The sequence below is a fragment of the Sebastes fasciatus genome, chromosome 19 (assembly GCF_043250625.1).
Source record: "Sebastes fasciatus isolate fSebFas1 chromosome 19, fSebFas1.pri, whole genome shotgun sequence".
Taxonomy (NCBI): domain Eukaryota; kingdom Metazoa; phylum Chordata; class Actinopteri; order Perciformes; family Sebastidae; genus Sebastes; species Sebastes fasciatus.
In genome coordinates, this window is record NC_133813.1 from 4064192 (window position 1) to 4079530 (window position 15339).

At 41.7% G+C, this 15339-nt stretch overlaps 1 protein-coding gene across 4 annotated transcripts in view; it reads right to left on the bottom strand.

The window, feature by feature from the left end:
* Positions 1 to 15339, bottom strand: part of pde8b (phosphodiesterase 8B) — a 48591-nt gene that overhangs the window by 8840 nt on the left and 24412 nt on the right. For 3 of the 4 annotated variants that reach the window (XM_074617161.1, XM_074617160.1, XM_074617162.1), the window contains exons 3-17: positions 14917 to 15107; positions 12539 to 12598; positions 11269 to 11326; positions 10884 to 10972; positions 10668 to 10746; positions 9405 to 9545; positions 9232 to 9320; positions 9089 to 9143; positions 6209 to 6260; positions 5791 to 5868; positions 5166 to 5242; positions 3098 to 3262; positions 2042 to 2087; positions 833 to 962; positions 283 to 481 (exon numbers count right to left, since the gene is read on the bottom strand). In XM_074617161.1, coding sequence (XP_074473262.1) covers positions 283 to 481; positions 833 to 962; positions 2042 to 2087; positions 3098 to 3262; positions 5166 to 5242; positions 5791 to 5868; positions 6209 to 6260; positions 9089 to 9143; positions 9232 to 9320; positions 9405 to 9545; positions 10668 to 10746; positions 10884 to 10972; positions 11269 to 11326; positions 12539 to 12598; positions 14917 to 15107 — 1509 coding nt within the window. Of the gene's footprint in view, positions 1 to 282; positions 482 to 832; positions 963 to 2041; positions 2088 to 3097; positions 3263 to 5165; positions 5243 to 5790; positions 5869 to 6208; positions 6261 to 9088; positions 9144 to 9231; positions 9321 to 9404; positions 9546 to 10667; positions 10747 to 10883; positions 10973 to 11268; positions 11327 to 12538; positions 12599 to 13306; positions 13351 to 14916; positions 15108 to 15339 lie in introns of those variants that run through there. The other variant, XM_074617163.1, reaches the window with a different exon arrangement.

A 15339-nucleotide genomic window follows, 5' to 3' on the forward strand; every position in this document is an offset into this window, starting at 1 on the left:
AATTTGTATACTGTCGCCCAAAATCACAAATCATGACTTTGCCTCAAAGGGCTTTATAATCTGTGCGGTATACGATCTCCTTTAACTGGCGACAAAAAGGGAAGAAACCACAGGAGGAGCACCAGAGGAGAACAATGAAGGTCATGAAATACATTTAATGTTTAACATCATTAGTAGAATGAATACTAGAAAGGTAGTCTTGTAAGACATTACACTTACAGTATAGCAATATCTCAGCTACTCTAGAGCGGTTACATATTCGAAAAATACTGTGGGTAGTACCTTGACGCTCTCTTTGCGGAGGAAGTAGGCAGTGGCGTGCAGCACGTCCGCGGCATGCGTAGAGTTGTGGTAGGAGTTGGTCGAGTGGTAGCTGGCCTCTATGAGCTGCAGCCAGGAGCGCAGCGTGGCGTCGGAGCAGTTCAGGAACTCGCACACGCCGAAACTCGCGAAGATCTTCAGCCCGAGGAAAGTCAGCGGTCTGCAGAGGACCACACAAAAGACTTCACTCAGTACTGAACTACTCCTTTAATGCTTGTTCTTGTATTTCCTTAAATAAAGATGACAATAACTTTCATCAGCAACACATTTGGTTTCCTTCACCATTCACAAGAGACGGAGGACATTTAACCACGTTTTGGAAGGTAGGGAGATATCAACTGCCAATTTTGAGGATGTAAAAGAAATGTTTCCGTCACAATAAATCAAGTAACTGCTGGACTGATAACTAAATGAAATGGTTACCATGCAACAAGCAATATATTGCCTTTTCTGAACCTAAGAAGTTGGCAGTCTTTCTCCACATGTTCTGCTGCTTCCACCTTCTTCGTACCTCTTGTGTGTAGCCGTCTCCAGCTCCAGGATGTTGAACTCCCAGCACTCCTCATCATTCAGCATCTCGGCGATGGGTGGAGGGACGTCATTCAGAGTGACTGGGATGGCCAGCTGGCTCTGGCTCATATCTAGCAGATAGACAGAAACGTGCACACACACACACACACAGTTCAAGGTGAGTTGACCATAAAAGGCGCAAACCGAGACGGAGCTGTGTGGGATTTGACGGATAAATAAGAAATGTCTGTGCCAATCTTGGCTCTCTTAATATCTATATACATGTGCTGGCTGAGTGTCTCCCTTTGTAAATCTGGCCCCTTTTAGACGGTGGTAGAAAGATGGTGTGTGATAAGATTGTTTAAAGAATCGTACGAGGGCAGAAGTAGCTGCAGCTCTGAGATAAGAATACCGTTTCCAACATAATGAAAGAGAAGACAATTTCTCGGAAAATAGACTCTTGATTTAGATTTTCTCTCAGTTAAGTGCTCTTGGGACTTTAATCATTATAATGGGGTTACATAATAAACTCAGATGGAAGAATTCACTCTACAAGAACATTCATCACGACAATAACCACTATATGAAAAATATATATATTTATAAGATTCACTCAGGGCAGCAGATTATGTTATATAATGTCTGTGATGATGAGTGCCACAGGCTAAAACATCTGTACTCCGACTCTTTTCTTAACTCATTAACATTAATGCATCTTTTAGAGGGTGAGCCTGTGACGAAAAGTAAGTCATAGTCAGAGCGCTGCCAAAGTATCTAGCCTTTTTGCTGAGAATGAGATGAGAAGATCGATACCACTCTCTGCGTTAAATATGAATCTGGAGTTGGGAGTTGATTAGCTTAGCATAAAGACTGGAGGCAGGGGGAAACGGTTAGCCTGCTCTCTCCAAAGTCATTGCACCCGGCCGCCTGTCACCCAGATATAGTTACATCACGTATCTCCCTGTAAAACCACAACTTGTCGTTTTCTACATTACTGTATGTGTACTCATTAAACACACAATATAACGTGTTATATGCTCTGTTTACGATTGACTTATTGTGTGTATTATGAGAGCATATGAGTTGTGCAGCGTGTGAAAAGTACTATAGGCATGCAGGGCATTTAAGAGGCAATATTATTTCTACTGTTATCATATTGTATTATAATCACTGATAGAATGGGGTGATGCATTGGCTCTTTAAAACTTACTTTTGCAGAAGACATATTCATTCCCAGAGAGTCTCCGCAGCCCATCCTAGAGAGAAAAACAACAAAAAACACAAAACAAGAAAAGGTTTAATTAACTAGAAAACAGTGGCATTTGGTTAACCAAACGCTAATAATAACAAATCTCTTATCAAAAGCTTTAGCTCTATTTACTCTATAAATCTTTTTCTGCAAAAAACAAATCTTTAGAGACGGAAAATGGAAAGACTGGTGTTATTAATTTTATTTATTGTCAACAAACCCCATGAAAGGGCAAAAGCCAACTGTGTCTCAATACTCTCTAACTGCTGTTCCCTGTCTGAAGACGTAAATCTTAAAAAAAGCTCACAAATATCTAATTGTATTTTTTTTTAAAAAGGCTCAATAATTTCCTAAAACTGCTGGGCACTGTAGTTTTTATCAAATGTGACTCAAACAGGAGGAAATAGTGCATTTGTTGGGGACTACTTTCAGCGGTGGATTAATCCACATGTGGTGCTCTAGTGAGTATTTGTGGCAGCAGGACGGTGTATGTGGGATTGAGTCAAAATAAAGTACAGTGTGTGTTCATGGTGATGAAGGAACATGTCACCCAGTGACACAGTATGGCACAGAGGAAGATATACCCAGTTTGGATGCACAGTGCTTGTTAGAACAATAAAAAAAAAATGCCTAGAAAATGTATAATTTGGTGTTTGATGGAAGTTTCTGAAGTCAACTGATGGATCTGAAAACTTCCAATCAACTCTGTTTGCAGAAAGACGAACATCTGCGTGCAGTGACTCAACCTCATAGTTGGTCTTTTTCAACAAAATATAGAAAAAAATAAATAAACAAAGACTCTGTTGGCACTCCGAAAATACAGATTTGATTTTGGAAGCCAAACATTTCTTGGTTCAACAAGAATGCATGTTCAATTTCATATGCATGAGGTAAGAACATTTTTACAATGTGATTAAAAAAAAAAGAGTATTTCTAACTTCTCCTTATAAAGAGTTTCAGGCATATACTTATGAATGAACTCAAAAGCCTATACTAAGTATGTACACTGCCTCTTACACTCATGAGCCCCCCAACCAGGTCGTTGGTGTGGGGGTCATCGTCTTTGGCGGCGAGCTGAGGGGAGTAGAGCTCCGTGGTTCTCAGGATCTCCAACACCCGATCCAGAGCCTCAGCCACCGTCACCGGACTGCTCTCCTGGGCTGCGTTGATGATGTTTATTACCTGAGGGAAGAGGGGAAAAAAAGTCCCTATTTCAGCTGCAAAACAGACACTACATGCATAGTTGCGTACACATGTGCAAAGATCCATCTGCAAGATATGCTATGAAACAAAGTGTTCCTTTCTTTGTGCATGTGTCATTAAGACGTGCATGTGATCCTGGAGAAATGTTGTCGGGGGCAAAACGGCTAAATAAAGCTGCTCAAACACACAAGAACATCACAGGACCTGCAGCAGGACGGGCAGCGGGACAATGTGATGTACTGTATACTATATATTATCAAACTCTGACCAAACTTGGACACTTTTAACACACGTTTTATGTGCTTCAAACTCTTACACTCATGCAGAGAGAGCAGATGCCAAATGGGACTTCCTGATAAAGAATAGTAGTCAATTAGATCAAATGACCTTTCCTAAAGTGTTCACAAATAATTATAAAATGTACTGAAACTAACCATTTCAAAATAAATATATATAATACTTCTGAAAGTAGGGTTGGATGGAAGATGTGTTTTTGTTTATCTGTTGGTCTACTGCATCTTCCAATTGGAAATAGATTTCCATAAACTCAGGTTACTTTGCAAGGAAGTAAGTTTAAATACCAAATGCAAGCGGCCTATTAGCAGTCATAAGAGGCAAACTCTCCATTACTGGCTCAGTCAAACAACTGGCAGGCAGGAAAGGCAGCTGTAATGGCCACTGATTGGCTATGTGGTGTTGGAATAACATATTAAAATGCTAGAATTTGAACAGACAGATCTCATGTTCCAGTGCAGGTGCTGCTGCGATGAACCTGTGAGCATCGGCTGATGTGAAACAAGCTGGTTACGCGCCATAAAAGAGCTTAATTCTTGGTGAAAATCCAACTTGTGCAACCTGATGACGGCTGGTGGAGGAATGAGGTCAAAGAAACATTTGTGTTTTAAAGCGCTTAAAGCAGAACTTGCATAAAGGATTCAGTATGAGATTGTTCATTGGAAGACGGCCGATGCAGATTTTTTTATTTTTTTTTTTAAAGGGACTATTTGTTACTTTCAGAAATGCTTGTTAACAGCGACACCTGTGGCCGTTAAGTCAACGAAAGTCAGCGTCGGGCTCGCGCCTGCTCGCTCTAAATAGACATGAACGAGCATTGCTCAAAACAGTGAGGCGACACACGTCAGCTAAAACCACAATATCACTCTATATTTCAGCTGCTTAGCAGTAATGTTAGCTGACCAGACGAAGGTCTCTCAATGAACATGATTTAGATCTGATCCTAGTGTTGGCTTTTCCTGTCTCAGCACAGGCTGAGGTAGCGAAGCTCTGCAGCGTGTCTCCCTGCTCTCTCCGCCCGCAGCCGGAGTGAACAGGGAGACACCGGCACCCGGTCGGTAACGAGACGATAAATGTTTCTCTCTGCGGAGCCCCGTCACTTCACAAGACACGGGAAACCTCTGTTGGTCTGGAGGAGCTGCAGCAGTTATTTCTGCACAAACGTCCACTGAACATTCACTAGATATTCTCAGAGCTAAACTAACTCTTCTGTAGTGTGTAGTGAGCGCACGTTCACGTCTAGTAGAGGTGGAGCGAGTACGCGTGAATGCGAGCTGTCTGAGTGAAGACGAGCAGGCAGAGGAGCACAGGCAGCGGCCACACACGAACACGCATATGCGAGGGCGCATGTGTCCCGACCCGGTACATTTATACGCTTAAAAAGTTACAAACAGTCCCTTTAACTCTTTCATGGTCTTCTCAGCTGTTTGGTAGAGAACATTTTGAGTTGTGATCTCTTGTAGCACTCACTCTAACAAGTATGTTAGATCCCCCCAAAGGCCCCTAAAACTGAAATCATTTCTCATTGGTTTTTTTCTGGGCGGGACCATAACATGTACAAAATGACTGAATGCTGAAAGCAGCGTACCTTGGTGATGGGAGCCTCGATAGTCATGGAGTGAATCCTGGCGACGGAGGAATATCTTCGATTCTGTAAACTGGGAGCTGCAATAAAAAAAAAAATAATGATTTAATGTATCATGATAGTGTGCCACGTTGATCGTCATCCCCTTTAATTAACATTTATAATGTAACTGCACAAAAATAGATCACAGGGCCTACAACTGTTAGCCCTCGTCAAAGGAAAGGATGTGAAGAGAATGTACATAAAAGGAGAGGAAATGTAAACGTAGAGGAAATGTTAATATAAAGCTAATGAAAGACGATAAGAGAAAGAAGGAAAGCGGTTTGATTGAAGAAGAAGACAAAGCAGCTCTCGGCTGAGAAACCTGAAAATAGCAGCAGAGGTGTCAAAGTGAGTTGAGGAGGGAGGTGCGTAATGTCATCAGCCCACGACATCTCTCTTTAGGATCTCTTTAGTTCAAGCGCCAACCCTAACACCGTCTGACTCATCTCCTCTTTCATCCTTTGTGTTCCCACTTTTACTTTCTATTCCCTATTGTTTCCTGCATTATCTTTCACACACAAACTGGAGCTCCATTCATTCAAACAGAGGCTCAAAATAAAAGATAATGCATTTTGAATGGTCTTACCGTCACTACCGCGAGAGCTGAGTGATCTGGCGTCAATTGAATCTTTCCTCCTGTCCCGGTGACGTAGAGAATGGCACTCTGTAGAGAGGGAAGAAAGGGAAGAAATGGACATTAAATGTACAGCATGTTTAGACTTATGTTTATACTGCTATGGGTGAATCTCAGCGTACATGAATACATGAATATGCCCATCTCCTTACACTGGTATATGCATAAGGACAATTAGAAATGTGGTGAGGAATGTTGCATGAGGACAACAAGGAATAGTGCCAAGCCCCACCAAAATTGGGGCTCATCTAAATCATGCTATTCTATGATTAATTATAAGGTTTTCTATAATTACCAGTAATGTTTTAGGTTAAAAAAATACACCCGTCCAATGAAGAGACATTAGAAACTGGTGGTGTGGTAAGGTTACCTGACTGAGAGTGTTCCCCGCTGCATTTCTCCTCCTTGTTGAACTTGTGGACCTGACAGACAGAGAGAGCAGAAGCTGATTAAAGTCGAGGTTTTGGACGACGACCAAGAGTCACGGCAGGTTTCGCCTTCGCTGTGAGGAACATAATCATCCTAATTGGTGTTGCTCCTTGAAAGCAACACGCTGGCAGGATTACTTCTGTTGATGAAACCCTTACTGTGAGCCAGCGATTTGATGTTTCTTTATACTTTGAAGATATCTTTTCATTTCACCTCAACAACCTATTATATTTTATTTCTTTAAATGATCAGGCTTTAAAAGGCACACAATAAACGTAAGTGTTCACAGGCACTGAGTCACGTTACTGCCGCTGACTCTACGTTCTCAACACGCTGTCCTAGAGATCTGCATTTTAATTTTTATTGTCCACATATTATATTTTTCAGCGCCACGTTTGTGCATTTGAACTTTTGATGTTTCTTTATACCCCCAACAACGTTCTCTCAAGAGGCTTTGCCTTTTGCCAGGCCGTCATTATAAATAAGAATTTGTTCTTAATTGATTTGCCTGGTTAAATAAAGGTTAAATTAAAAAATAAATTAAAAACATTTAATTTATATAATTTTATATAAATTACATTTTTCAATTTAATTTATATATATATATATATATTTATTTATTTTTATTTTATTTTCATTTTCCTTCTTTTTATTATTACTTTAACCATTTGCTCTTGTGTTGTCACAGGTTGTAGGAGGGTTGGCTTGGGATATTGTTCTTTGTAATAACCTGTAACCACTGCAAATTTGAAATTTTAATAATAAATAAAAAGTTTCTATTTCTATCCGTTGCTTTTTTTTAAACTTTAAACCCTAAAATTTACCGTTTCTGCAGTGGAAAATTAGACTAAATAATCCGTTCAGTCATCAGCAGGTGAGGAGCTGAGCCCAAAACAGAACGTTAGAGGTGGACACCAAATACCAATTTGTCAGATTATGTATCATTCTGATATAATTTTGCATGACAAAAAAAAAATACTATAATTGAATATAAAAAAGATCACTTAATTATATTAAATGGCATCTTAAGATTCACAAGAATTATGTTTAATAAATGTAATAAAATGTAAAAAAGAACAACTTTAAAAACAATTACCGTAATTGTGAACTCTACAGCACATTTGCCATGTTCACTATATTTTCGTGCAGGTGACAATGAGTACAGTACATCCTGTTAGTCACACCGAGGTTATGTAGATATGGATAAGTAGAGCCGGTTTAATCCGGTTACAGAAGATTTTCCTCACCCAGTGACTCACTGCACCTTTACATCCTGCTGACAGTGCACTGTGCACATCTCTGTATTGGTGAGTCGGTACATCCAAACATATTTATTCCTTTTTTAATGTACGAAAATCAGAAAAAATATATTTTGATAAAGAGAAATATTTGTCAATTACATTTAAATATTTGACTCCATGTCACTCTCACACAATTGCTCATTTTCTCTTTTGACAGCCGCCCCTCTCTCTAAATTTCAGTCGCTTGCTCTCAGGTCTCCAGCGTGTCCCATACTGAGTAAATAGGATTAAGACAGTATAAACACTTCTAATTACATACAAGGTTGCCAGATTTTTCTGGCTACGTCTTAATGGGCTTCTTGGGCTGCAAAGCACAAACAGACATCTCAAAAAACATCTTTTGAATTAGCTCGACTAAAGCTGAGACTATGATGACCCTTAATTGAGAGGGAAAGACAAACAAAACTGACCCTAAACCTGCTGTAAGTCTGAAGTGCTTAGACAAATACTGCTAACTAAACAACACTATGAAATGGAAACCGTGGTCTACAGCCAAACGTCTGGGTGGGAATAGATGAGGAATAATGTGTGGTTTTAAGTGCTCAGAGGAAAATGTCCTAAGCAAGGATACAGTATCAGATCAGGACTATCCTGAGAGGACCTCTGTGGCCTTGGGTTGTCAAATGGATAATAGTGTCTCAGTGAAGATGCAGTACATGACTCACGGCGTGATTTAGTTCTAGTCATCAAATACTGAACTTTTCTTCCTACTTTGCATCATATAATATGTGGTGGAAATACATTTTTAAAAAAAGGGGGACACCCTGATTAAACCCATTCAGTTTGACGCTGCATGATTCAGGTTGTGGGGGATGACTTCCGAGAATGGGATCAGCCGCTGGCATGTCTAAGGATTCCCAATCCCGAGCAGGAATGAATGCCATTTGGCTTTGGCAAGCAGACGCCAACGGCTGACTCACCTTATGTCCACACGATGAAAGGGAGCAATGAGCTAAAGCTAGTCTCTGTGCAGCTTTGCCTGGGGTATAAATAGCCCTGGCGCCTGGCTGCCAGCCCTCCCAGGCCTTAGCGGGGGATCCTGGTGCTTAGCCGTAGCTTAGCATATATGACGTTATTGGCCTGGAACCCAGCTGAGAGTAGCAACACACCTGCTTCAGAGTAAGTGTGCACGCTTGCTCAACAGAGCTGGATGTCTGTGAGGCTGCATATCCCGTTGAAGTATTTAAATCTGACACTTACAGCCCGACAGTTCATTTGAAGTATTTATGTAACACTAACTGCCAACAGAGTTTGAGTCCAGTTTGGACTCAATCATTCAGTTGTCTACCAGGCTTGATTGGGCCAAGATGTGCTGTAGCATTACGGACATGCTGATGGACATTTGTTCAAGCTCCACAACAAGAAACAACACTGTAATCTTCAAAAGTGGGTTTAGGAGTATTAAGCTTTTGTAAATGCGTTTTTTGGTAGCAGCATTTTTCTCCAAACAGCTGCTCTACCACTCTCAATAAAATGAAATAGATCATTTATCTGTGTAACACATTAATCATTTGACTCACCTGATTATTGTTGTCAATGTGAGGTCTCTTGATGGCAACAAAATGTCGAATCTTCCTGTTAAAAACAAGATAAGAGTCCGTCAGTAATTCTGACTTCTTGGAAATGCACAGTGAGCACTTCCGGCTGATTAATCTTAGCTTACCCTCCTTGGCCGATGACAGGTGTTATCTTCACGTGTTGTTGTACACTGTCGCCGGACTTCTTCCTGGCATAGTAAATGCCCTGCCATTCCTTCAGAGACAACAGAGCAGTCAGGCAATGCTACAGTCTCATTTCAGAGATGCGTGGATGTAGGGATGGATGTGTGAGACTCACCTTTCCTTTTTTAATACAGGTGTTGATGGTGTCCAGCAGGTCAGCTCTGTTCTTGTCACTCTTGGGGAGTTCAGTCAGTTCCTTCCCGATCAACTCTCCCTTGTGGTAGCCCATCATCCACTCAAACGCTGGGTTCACGTACTGGAACAAAACCAGGAAGACGCAGAGTTAGAGAGTAGAGTTAAAGTTTAGTAATATTCTATAGTTTTTCCCACGTGACCTGACATTATTTCTGCATGATGACGCATGGGTCACAAGTTTGGAGAAGCAGACAGGAGTATCGGCACGGAAGCCAAGCAATGTACTGCTGTGTGGATGCCTCGTGTTGTGTGATCCAAAAGTCACACAATAACAAACAAACTAACCGATCGAGGCAGTGGCAGACCGGCAACTCCCGTGTTCTGCGAGGTAAAATTACTGCTTTTGTCAATGGAGACTGGTGGCTTTGAAGAAAGCATAGATAACGGCTTCAGTTCCCCATTAGAAAGGGCTGTCTGACGGTAAGATAAAGTGGTGAAAATATTCTAAATATAGCGTATATTTAAACTGATATCGATTTTGTTTTAGGTGGGCCTTTTTCTAGATGGCTAAAATATGTTTTTCTGCTGCTCCCGTCAGCCGCTTTGACTTGCCATCAGACAGCCCTTTCCAATGGGAAACTGAAGCTGTTATATCGCTCTCTTCAAAGCTACCACACTCCATTGACAAAAGCAGTAATTTTATCTCGCAGAACACGGGAATATACATACAAACCCACTTAAAAAATCCAAACCAACCCTTTCAGTTATTACAACTAAGCACAGCTAACTTTGACTCAGCTAGTGCCAGCGTTCACATTATTCATAACCTTATTATTGGTAACCTACGTCACTGCTTTTTGCTAACGGCTGAGTGGGCGTTTCCATTTGAAAACCTTGGAAAAGAACGCAGATGGACCCGCCCTTTAAATATGCACAAGAGCACTGTATCCGCAGCTGAAAATAGTCCTCATCAAATGCACTATTTACTCCTGTTTGAGTAAAGTTTACTGAAAACATCTGTGTATATTAGATTAGATTTTTCGATTTTAAAAGATTTACACCCTTGGGAGTGTCGCAGAAAGATGAACATGTTGTTGGTTTTGGTCTTTTCATGGGATTTCTTTACAATAACAAAAATATAGAATATCACCTGCCTCGTCCTTTAAAAGAAAAGGTTTGAGATCTTGCTCCTTCTGACTCTGTATGTATGCATTGTATGTGCATGTCTGTGCATTATCCCTACCTGTATTATGTGGTCCTCACTCGTGATCTCCACAGCTTCTTGACAGTGCTCCAAAGCAGTGAAGACAGAGTTACAAGCCCTGTGGATCGATAAAGCCACAGCATCTCATGATTAGTAACTCCAGCACCAACACCAACACCAACACCACCACCTTGTATTTGTATGTATATGACTACATAGTATGTGTGTGGTTAAGGTGTTTTTCCTCTGCTGTACCTGAGTTTGAACTGGCAGCGCACCTCTCCATGCTCAATCTGTATGAGCTCATTATAGCAGGCCGACACACTGCTGTTCTCCACAAACCTCTGGAGGCCAAACAAGGTTAAGTGGTGTTAGAAGGAGAAAGAAAGAGAGGGGAGTGGAAAATTGAATGAGTCAGGATTTACTCAGTAGCGACTTGTTTTTCTACCTCCTACGTCATTTTCACACCATCAAACAACGCTGACAATAAGTGCCTTCTTCAAAAACCGGCCACATGCTGCTATTTTAGTGTGTGAAGATTCTTAGAGGCTTAATAAAAAGCATCTATCATAAACCAGGATAACACATTCACTCTGCTATAAACACACAGTCACAAGCGGAGGCAAGTTGTTGGACATACTCTGCTAAATCCAGCACAGAGGAGAGGAAGAACAGATGGCTCCTCCTGGTCAGCCGGTCTATACAACGACAGAAAAGAGTCATAACCATCTGCAACCACAATCATTTTCAGAAACATACTTGTAGTGGTTTACATTTACCGTAAAACTTCAATTAATAGCCCGGCTTTTATTTGCTTCAATCACTGAACTCACCCGGCCTATATTTAGGAAAGGTTTTCTATATGGGAGAGGACTTTAATTCCCTTCACAGAACACCTGCTCAGCAAAGATGGAACATACTATCAAATTGTTTATTTAAAGCAGTAGGAATATTGTATGTAGATAAGTTAGGCTATCGAATAACATATAACTTATGAATCATTCATTTGATCGAGCTCCGAGACAGTTAAAGACGCTTGTTTTACGGCACCCGGCATACCGATACAACACTTATCCTCTTAAAACCCACCTGCTTCATGAATGGGAAGCATGCAAAAGACGGAGGCTGTCCATTATTTGTCTATGTAAGCAGACGTGCAATGCATTCTGGTAGTGTGGTGGCGCCATTCCAGAGACGGGGCGTCACGTTGGCCGCTCCTCATTTGCATAAAGTTGAGGTCTAGGCTACTTTATGCAAATCAGGGGCGTCCGGCGCGACTCACCGCCTCTGGAAGCTCCCTAGAAACTTTCAAACGATCTAAAATAAAGACAGATTTAGCAACGACATGGCTTATCTCGCATAAAATGTTTTCAGAAACAGATTTCGGTGAACTATTTTCATAACATAAGAGAAGAAAGTTTCCAAACGAGCCGCTATGCTGGTTCCGGTTTGGAAGCTGGGAGCAGAAAACCACGAGGTAAAGCGTTCGTCCAATCAGGTGTCTAGTGCAGCTCATCAAGCGCCCAATGCTGGGAAGTGAGGCGATCCCTCACGATAAAAAAAACACCCCTGGGGACACGTATCATTACACAACATATCCACCAAGGAGGAAGTGTTGTGTTTCATTCATGATTAACTTAACATCGATCAAAGAAAATGGTTAAGTGGAACGCCTGACATGACTCTTGCTGCACTGACAGAGTTAGGATTCAAGACCTCAAGAAAAACAGGAGGAGGTTTGGAGTTTGCATTAACTCATTGAGTCAAATTAAGATTTTACTGTAGCTTTTGAGTGTTAAACTTTTAATAAATGATACCTGTCAAACTTTCAGGGACTTTAAGGCATAACTGCACAAAACACCTACGACACAGAGGATATTAAAGTCTACAGAAGGTCAAATTATACTTACTTTTGTGGGACAACAGACAGAATAACTGTGTTTTCAGAGGGCTTCGTAGCGCGGATCAACCTGGAAATAAAACAAAACAAATGAGGATTAAAAGTCAGCAGGAGTTTCAACAGAAGTTCATTTCATCCACACCTTGGAGCTCATGAGAAGTGGCTTGGACTCAGGTACAGGGTAAACACGTGGGCAGATTGGAGGGTGATGTCACTGCCACAAAAGAAGGAACAGAACATTTTGGTGCTTTACACAGAAACACCAAACACAACGTGTGCTTCAGAGGTTCGGCCACAAAGCCGCACTGCTGGCAGGACGCACGGGAAAGTGTCCCGGGGGTGGAGGAGGACGAGAGAAGACTGTGATTGAGGATGAGAGGAGGAACAGAGGGAGCAGATGATGGCAGAGATCCTCATGGGGGATAAGGATGGGAGAAAAAATAGTGACGAGGAAAAGGAGTGAAGGAGCAACGGACAAACAGGGAGCAGCTGCCAAACTGTGGTAATCAGGAGACAGGAGAGACGAATGGGTCTGTTCCTTTACTTGCGGAAATAATGAAGCACTTATAATAAATCGCTCTACAAAATATATGGCGGTCGCTTTTAGTGTATCCAAGAAGAACTTTGGATGGTCTAGTTCTGTATCTAACAATAAATACAGCCCCAAAGTCTGCAGAAATCGTGACAGAAACAAACACAATAATGAGGAATATCACCAGCTGAATACTAAAACTGAAAGGCAAGGATGTTTAAACATAAATAAAGGGTCTTTACAGACCTTGTAATGATGCCTAGAGGGTATTCCATACCATGGGACATGCATTAAACACTTTGTACCATGGGAACCCCCGTTCAAATGCTCTAAACACAAGTCCTTTGTTCATAGATGTCAAAACGCAGAAGAACATCCAGCTTTTAGTAGTTATTTGCAATAATCAGAGGTTGGTTAAAATTTAAATGTCAAATACGTGTTTGAAATATTCTTCAGGGACTCATATATGACTTATATTCCTACATAAATCTTGAAATGCCGATGCACACCAGAAAGTAACAGGGGACAAACGCAGACCAGTATGAACTCAGCTAACACCTGGCAACAACAAGGAAGGAATGAGGTTATTCTGCAATCAAAAGAGGTTTCTGAAAAGTGGCCAGGAGCTTTTTTTTTCAGTGGAAAAATGGACAAGAAAGAAAGAAAGAAAAGGCTTCTGCATGTGCCTCAGTTCCCCTGGGCCGACATCCAGCTTTCATGTCAACAAACAAACTCACAATTTGTAGTTCAGACTCACTCAAGTGCTACTCTACTTCAATAGTCACTTATGAATTGTGACATCCAGCGTCCAAGGCTTCTTCTTTTCTAGAGCAAAACACTGAATTGAGCAACAGTTAGAGCACCGGCTCCGGGCCTGCAAGTAACTCGGAGTGCAGATTCAGGTTGTGGAGGCCTGTGGTGCCTCCAGTGAACACCAGATGGAGCCAACAAACCCTCCACTACAGTGTCCCAAAGCTATTTACAATTTAGCTGCTTTAAGACAGACTGAACATTCTTGTTTTATTAAGGTAAAAACCTTATAATTGAAGTATTGATTGTTTTGTGAAGGATTACATGGTCTTTGTTATAAAAACTCTCTGACCCTTTCAAACGCTTTGTTTAACGTCAAACATGAGTGTTGGTCTGAAAACATCAACAGAAGAGAAGCCGGATTACTGTGCCGGTTTAAACTCTACGAGGAATCGCAGTGCAATGTGATGCTTAAAAGGAAGAGTGGAAAGTGGCAGCGAGCACGGCGCCAAATCTTGTACAGTATCGGGTGAACGGTAGTGGCAAGGACAGAAGAACCAAAGCACCGGCACTCAGACTTTTTGTTTATTGTGAGCAAGAAACAAACGTGTTTCAGCAAGGAGCCATGGCATGTTTCTTCCATGTTTAAAGGAATAGTTGGACATTTTGGGAAATACATTTATTCACTTTCTTGCCGATAGTTTGATGAAAAATAGATACCACTCACTCTCCTATTAATTAGTGAACTTTGGCGGCAACTTTAGAGGAGCTGGAAGGTGGATTATGTTACCTTTGGACAAACCCAGGGTAGCGGTCTCCCCCGTTTCCAGTCTTTGTTTCAAGCTGTAGCTTCATGTTTACCGTACAGACATGAGTGTGGCATCAATCATCTCATTTAACTTCAATAAACACCAAAATGTCCAACTATTTCTTTAACGCCGGGGACACACTACACGACAATCAAGCCGATTTTGGGTCTGATTCCCCCCTCCTGACAAATGTTTTGATGTTTCTAAAGATTCTCTTCCCAGATATTCCTGTGGTGTGAGGTATGTTGAAGAAACAACCACACAGAAGCAGCGAGAGCAGACCCAGGTAAGGCTCACCGGCATACAGCTTCGGGCTCAAAGTAGCGCGAGTGGCGTCCATCAATGACTATAATCTCGTGGTGCTTGTCCAGGAAACACTCGACGGCAGACTCGGGCGTCCGTGCGATGTTACACCTGAACCCGGCGCGGTCGCAGGCCCACCAGAAGGCATCGCTTTGGCTGTCCTCCTTGGCGAACACCAGCAGGACCTGAGGAGACAAGGAAGGAATGGACGCCTGGGTGAGATAGCGCTGCTACTACGGTGATAATTATAGGATATCTATGTTAGTAGGTCCTCACTACATTTACTACTCAGACAGGACATTCTCCAGAGCAGCACACATCCAACAACCAGACTTCAGCTGTAATATACACTTCTGACACCAAGGCTCCAGTACTACCCGGGTTACTGACATTTATGGGTCTGAATATTACAGTAAC